The 7,441-nt window shown below is 45.6% G+C and overlaps 1 protein-coding gene across 3 annotated transcripts in view; it reads left to right on the top strand.

Annotated features, from left to right (window-relative positions):
* The first annotated feature begins 3,309 nt into the window (after nt 1–3,309).
* Nucleotides 3,310–7,441, top strand: part of RBPJ (recombination signal binding protein for immunoglobulin kappa J region) — a 90,156-nt gene continuing 86,024 nt past the window's right edge. The window contains exon 1 of one of the 3 annotated variants that reach the window (XM_038399482.2): nt 3,310–3,553. In XM_038399482.2, the coding sequence (XP_038255410.1) occupies nt 3,381–3,553 (173 nt within the window). In that variant the 5' untranslated portion in view covers nt 3,310–3,380. The remainder of the gene's footprint in view (nt 3,554–7,441) is intronic. The other 2 variants (XM_043514048.1, XM_043514050.1) reach the window with 2 other exon arrangements.

Raw genomic sequence — 7,441 nt, 5'->3', positions numbered from 1 at the left:
CACTGCTGGCATATATCACATTGGTAGCCCTGTCTCTGATTTTATGACTTGTGTTCCTGATTTTTAATTCTGGACTGTGAGAGTGAGTGACTTTTTAGGCTACTACAGAATACTTATAATTTTTTAAAAATAGTTTAATATGTATCCTGGGGTTTTTAAAAATGCATCTGAATCAGTGATAGGAAGCACTTTTCTCAAATTATTAATGATTAATCCTTGGAAACAATATACCTTCCTGGGGATCCAATTTTTTAAATCAAAATATGTCCTCTTTGGAAATATGGTACACAAAACATATTTTTAGATTTTCCAGTTTGATGCAAAACACACACAAAAAGAAGAGGCCCCAGAAAATGACTATTTACAGACAAACTAGGGCAAAAATCCAGTAACCATTCTTACTGCAATGGAACTAGCATGAACGGAGATCATTCATCAGTCTTGGAAAAAAAAGATGTTTTCAGGAAGAGTTTTTTAAAGGGGGATTGTGAGTTACTGCTCCACAAACAATACAGAGGATTTGCAGTATGCATTGTGCTTCAGATGAGGAGCATGCCCGTAAGGAACCAATCAAAATCCTTTTGCAACTAATGAGGAGGGAGCAATCATGTTGGGAAAAGAGTATTCATAATGATAACTAACACTAGTGGTTTGTACAACTACAGCAAACTCTGTGGCAAAGCAGTCTTTTAAAATGCACAAGTTTACTGTACTTTGTCTAGGAAGCTGTTCTCCATTGCATTATATTAGCAGTGGAGAGTGAGCTGAAGAAGCAGACCAAAAATCATATAGATGACAGAAAATTCAATCTTTTGTAAGCATTTGAGCCAGACCTGCCAAAGTAGTGTGATAAGAATGAAGTAAACTTTAGAATCTCATTCTCATATTGCATTTTTTTTATTAATATGGAGGATCTGAATGTTAAGCTAGATGGTTTCTGATACTACAGAAGCAGCAAGACGAAGCTGAAGGGGTGAAGGAAGAGCTAGTAGTGATCTTGCACACCAGTAGTCTACTTTTCAAATGTAGTCTACATCTGATATACATTCAGATCCTGAACTGGAAAGGCCTAGTGCACATTTTAGTTATGCAAATAACCTTTTAGGCTCCTAAATGTCAATTTTAGGGCCCCAAACCAGGATTTCCCACTTCCTCTTAAATCCCTACTGCCAAGACTATATTACACTATAAGGTGGAAAGAAAGCTAGCTAGATTGTTGGGCTCAACTGGTAGTGATCAACAGCTCGACGTCTAGTTAACAGCCAGTATCGGGGCCGGTTTTGTTCAACATCTTTATTAATGATCTGGATGATGGGATTAATTGCACCCTCAGCAAGTTCGCAGATGACACTAAACTGGGGGGAGAGGTAGATACGATGGAGGATAGGGATAAGGTCCAGAGCAACTTAGACAAATTGGAGGATTGGGCCAAAAGAAATCTGATGAGGTTCAACAAGGACAAGTGCAGAGTTCTGCACTTAGGAAGGAAGAATCCCATGCACTGCTACAGGCTGGGGACTGACTAGCTAAACAGCAGTTCTACAGAAAAGGACCCTGGGATTACAGTGGAAGAGAAACTGGATATGAGTCAGCAGTGTGCCCTTGTTGCCAACAAGGCCAAGAGCATATTGGGCTGTATTAGTAGGAGCACTGCCAGCAGACGGAGGGAAGTGATTACTCCATGCTGTTTGGCACTGGTGAGACCACACCTGGAGTACTGCATCCAGTTTTGGTTCCCCCACAACCGTTTTGGTCCCCCTACAGAACGGATGTGGACAAATTGGAGCGAGTCCAGTGGAGGGCAACGAAAATGATTAGGGGGCTGGGGCACATAATTTCCAAGGAGAGGCTGAGGGAACTGGGATTATTTAATCTGAAGAAGAGTAAGTGGGAATTTGATAGCAGTCTTCAATTACCTGAAGGGGGGTTCCAAAGAGGACGGAGCTCAGCTGTTCTCAGTGATGGCAGATGACAGGACAAGGAGCAATGGTCTCAAGTTGCGGGGGGGGGGTCTAGGTTGGATATTAGGAAAAACTATTTCACTAGGAGGGTGGTGAAGCACTGGAATAGGTTGCCTAGGGAGGGGGTGGAATCTCCATTGTTAAAGGTTTTCAAGGCCCGGCATCACAAAGCCCTGGCTGGCATGATTTGGTGGGGGATTGGTCCTGCTTTGAGCTCCTGAGGTCTCTTCCAACCCTAATCTTCTATGATTCTAAGAAGTTTGTCCATGCGTGGATCGTTTAATAGCCTGGTTACTGACATTGCTTCTCTTGCCTGCTCATTCTCCCCTCCAGCTTTCCAGTGCAGCCAAAAGGCAGTTGCCAAGTTGTCTTGAACCAAGTGAAGCCCAGGCTCACCACCAGGGCAGTTCTCTACCTTGCATAATGACAGGTTTCAGAGTAGCAGCCGTGTTAGTCTGTATTCGCAAAAAGAAAAGGAGTACTTGTGGCACCTTAGAGACTAACAAATTTATTAGAGCATAAGCTTTCGTGAGCTACAGCTCACTTCATCGGATGCATTTGCAAATGCTTATGCTCTAATAAATTTGTTAGTCTCTAAGGTGCCACAAGTACTCCTTTTCTTTTTGGCAGTTCTCTACTTATCTGTCTGTCACCGAGCGGGGGAAATGGGGATGCACGCAGAGCCCCTGGCCAGTTGGGAGGCACTGGTAACCTAGCAGGGCGGGTGTCCCAGGGAGGCCCGGGGGGGAGAAAGGGGGGAGCCTAGTGAGGAAGGGAGAAAGGAGGCACCGCCCCTGGAAAAGAGTGGGTTTCAGAGAGTCCCTAAAATAGAGGGGGATGGAGGGTGGCGGGCAGGGGAGACGGACGGGCCGCCAGGAGCTAGAACGTCAGCGGCCACCTAGCGTGCAACCTCCTACGGCGGGCGGCTGCCCGAGCCGGGCTGGGCCGTGCCGCCCCGCGGAGAGGGCGGCGCTGGAGCGAAGGCCGTGCCTGCTCCCACGACTCCTGCCCACGCCGCGCGCAGGCCGGAGCGGCTCCACGCCCCGCAGCAGCGCTGCCAGCCCCGCGGCCGGGCACGTTGCGCGCCGGCAAGAGGCAGAGGCGCGCTAGGGAACCGCTCCCTGCCTGCGGGCCAGCGCCTGACTGCCCCACGCAAACGGTCCCTACCGCACCTCTCCCCCGACCGGTTTATTCCTCGCCCGCCGCCGGCTCAGGGAGATTCAGAGAAACAAGGACCACAAACGCGCAGCGCGGCAGCGAGGGAATCTCCCCCGCCCCCCCCCCCGGCCTTCACTTTGTTCTCGCGATACTAGTCTGGCTTCTCCCTTAGTGCCTGGCAGGCCGCTGCTGGAGTTCTCGCGAGTCTTGGGCAGGTTCCCACGCCTGCGGCTGCTGTTGTGTCTGAGGGGAGAACCCGGGATGAGGGGGCGGCGCGCGCCCCCACTCTCTCCCCTCCGCGACCGCGTGTGTGTCTCACGGGCCCGCGCACGCGCGCACTCGGCCCGGGGAGGAGGAGGAGGAGGAGGCGGCAGGTCTCGCGAGAGTAGGAGTTTTGGCGAGAGTTTGTGGAAGATGGCGCCTGTTGTGACAGGGTAAGTGCGGGGGGTTCGCAGCGCCGGGCCGGGCGCGATCCCTTTCCGCGGGCACTGGGGTCCACCCACCGTCGTCCCCCGGCCCTGCTGCCTCCCCGTCCCCAGTCCGCGGAGGCGGGAGCTCCTAGCCGGGCGATCCGGGGTAGGCCACGAGACACAGACCCTCGGGGGCTGGGACCCCCCAGGCGGCTGCACCGGAGAAGGCCCCCGGGTGATAGGCCGGGATCCCCAGGTGGATAGTCTGGGGGCGGGTCCAGGGAGGGCCGAGATCCCCAAATCCCAGGCGGGACGGGGGAGTGGGCTCGGTGCCGGACACACTCTTCTCTCCCCCACCCCCACGGTGGGTACCTGTTCGTGGGGCTTCCCAGCCCGGGTCCCGGCGGAGGCCCCCTCAGCCACCGGCCCTGGGGCACCAGACAAAGGCTTCTGTCTTGTGGTGGGAAAGCCGCCTGGTGCCTTCCTCCTTTCTAGCGGGGCGCGCTGAGAGGGGGCAGAGCATTCCTTCCCCGCGCGCCGGGCTGCGCTGAATTCACCAGGCTCTAGGTCCCATTCAGTAGGAACAGTCTCCTCCCAAGCAAGACCCCTGCTCTCTTGCAGAAGTGGGTGGAAGTTCCCCTTTCCCTGCCTGTTCACCATTCTCTATATTACAAGTGAATATTCTTAGCTGCCTCCCTCCCAGCAGAAGAATAGCAGCCTTCCCACTCCATCTGCTCCACATTGACTCAGCATGAAAACTACTTGCCATCCCCATTAACGCCACTGGGTCATACTGAATAATGGCCATCCACCTGTAAACTGTGTCATGGTAAACGGTAGCATACTCCTAATCAGCTGCTTTTAGGTAATAATGGTAGATTCACTCTAGTGTTAGGGTGCATCAGCAGCCGTTTTGCAGACCTCTGCCACATCTTGAGTTACACTGCACATAGCAGGCACCATGCCCCCAGTCTTGGGTCACACTGTGTAGTTGCGTCCACTCCACTGAACACACACTGAATCTTGAGGGATGGGTTTGCAAGTACAATAGCAGGCCATGTCTGCTCACCAGCTGTTTGTTCAAAACAAAATCCTGATTGGTAAGAATATTGCTGGGTATCTTTACGTTGTGGACTTAGTTTGATATTTTCACAGTGAATGTCACAAACACACAAAGTACTCTTTTCCCCATGAGATTATATTGTCTCCAGCTATGGCTATGTGGTTAGAGAGGCCAGCAGCCTGTTTGGGGTGGGGTTGGTGGTTGTTGCTTTTGTTCTCTTGGCAAAAATGGCATTATAATATTTTTCTTGTTTCATTTTGGCCTCAATGGTGGTTTCATTTTTAATCTTGATTGTTGAAAACAAGATCTAAGCTGCTGCCTGGATGTTGCCTTGTTTCTTTCATGTTCAAATGGAGCTTGCTGCTGTTGCTCATTTTTCCTATTTAATATTCTTTAAGGCAGCAGGTGTTTGTTACAGTTTCTGGATGGCACTATTTAGAGTTCTAAGATTGTGGGGAACAAGACAAAAAAGTGCTTTAAAATGTTAGTTTTAAATGTTGCTGTGGGGTTAGTTATAGATGAATTGTATTGCAGTTTATGTTCATTTTGTTTAATTGTCTGATCATTTGACAGTTATTTTCTTTGCTTGTTGATTAGCAAACTGTTGTCAATAATGCTCTCGGGTCTGTGTCAACCTGTCTCCTCTTAGTAGATATGTACTACATTTTGACTAATTCGTAATCCTAGAAAATGTCTTATGAATGATAAAACCATGCTAATAGTAGGAGAGAAGAAAGTACATTGTGCTATAACATGAGAACAGAAAAGACTGTGTGCATTTGAGGATTCTAAAATTGGTTGTATTGATCAAAACCTGTATAAATTTACTAATTCCTATTAAAGGAGGGAGTTCATTGTTACTCCCTGAATCCTAATACTGTACTTATTAAAGGTGGGAGTTCATTTGTTACTACCTGAGACCCTGAATCATTTATTATTATTATGGATAATCACTTCAAACATATTTCTATCACACAGGTAAACTTTAAAAGACATGCTAAAATTTATTAACAGGTGTGGCTTTATTGTGTTGAGGAGTGTATGTTAGTATATTGAATGATGGTCTCAGGAACTGCTATCTGGTAGAACCTTGCTAAATGCAGATGACTAAATTTTGATAGCAGTAGTTGAGTTTGCTATGATTTATAATATTTCATATTTTAAAGTGGAATGAGCTGATTGTTTTTTGTGAGAATTATTAGGTTTGTGGATTAGCAGTATTATATTCTAGTTTTGAATTAGCAATGTTATACTAATGTTATGCAATGTTATATCCTGTTTTCAGTGTGGATATGTTAAAATTAAAATCTGATGCATCCTTCAATAAGTGAAAATTTTTCAATGGTGGCTTGCAATTTCTAGTCACACTGAGATTGCTAGACAAAGCATATAAGTGATTGTTTTCTAGACAGTACAAGTTGAATGTCTTTCTATAAAAACAATCTTTCTATGAAAACTGTGAATGCTAAAACTTAAATTACAATAAATAAACCTGCATGCATCTATTCACTTGTGCCAGTAACCTGTTCATGAAATAGCGAGGTTAGCACTTCACCACAGAAGTTTTTTTCCAGGATGGCCAAACATACCTGGTTTCTTATCTACACAAAGTTATAGACTCTGCCCATTTTATTTCAAGTACATTTTTATCGGAATAGTGAAGTATATAGTCATTATTATGATTGAACCTAAATTACTCACTTCAGGGGCAGAGAGAGAGAGAATGAAAAATGTGTTAGAAATGTAGCAGACAAGTAATTGAAAATGTCTTATTCTCAAAAATATTTTACTAATGGAAATGGATAATTTATAGACAGAATATTGACAGGTTTCAGAGTAGCAGCCGTGTTAGTCTGTATTCGCAAAAAGAAAAGGAGTACTTGTGGCACCTTAGAGACTAACAAATTTATTTGAGCATAAGCTTATGCTCAAATAAATTTGTTAGTCTCTAAGGTGCCACAAGTACTCCTTTTCTTTAGACAGAATATTGTAATATTCTTTTCTGCAGAATGTGAATGACTGGGAAAACGTTAATCACTTTAAGGCTATGAAGTATTAATGAAAATGTCAGCTATTAGAGATGCATAGATTCAGTAAGAAACCTTCATTCTGAGCAATTTTGTGTTATGGAAGTACCTAAAGGCCCCAATTAGGTCAGGAACCCATTGTGATAAGCCTCATACAAATATATGACATAGCAAAAGACAGTTCCTCCACCAAAGATCTTACAGTTTTGTTTACAAGATGAAACAGAAGGGTGATATAAGCAAACAGAGGAGGATGGGGTAACAATAATATGAGCTTGTTTTTTCATAGACTTAGCTGTGTGAATAATGTATGGTTATACAGTTTTTAATTATACAAGTAATATTGGAAGATTTATTATTTATTTGTTACTGTAGTGCTTAGGAGCCCTAGTTATGGACCAGGACGCCATTGTACGTGGGTGCTGTACAAACACAGAACAAAGAGACGGTCCATGTTTCAAAGAGCTTACATTTTAAGCATAAGACAAGATGGCTATAAACAGACAGATGGGGGGAGTACAAGGAAACAATGAGACAGTATTGGTCAGCATGATAGGCAGTGGTATTAGTACACCAGCAGCATTTCCATAGTCAAGTTTTTTGTAGGTATCACAAAAAGAGTGTGACACAAACACACACACACTACATGTATTTACAGAGGGAGAGTTTGCACATGACTGCATGTGAGCAAGTCAAGCTTTTAAAAAACAAACCTACACCAAAACAGCTAAATGGTTTTGAGCCAGTAAGTGGCCACTGAGGCAGCAGTGTTCACTATAGGAAGACCTCTGGGGAATCCAACACAAAAAGTGCAGCCATCCC

Source organism: Dermochelys coriacea, chromosome 4 (assembly GCF_009764565.3).
Source record: "Dermochelys coriacea isolate rDerCor1 chromosome 4, rDerCor1.pri.v4, whole genome shotgun sequence".
NCBI lineage: Eukaryota > Metazoa > Chordata > Testudines > Dermochelyidae > Dermochelys > Dermochelys coriacea.
This window is presented reverse-complemented; position numbering and strand designations above follow the sequence as displayed.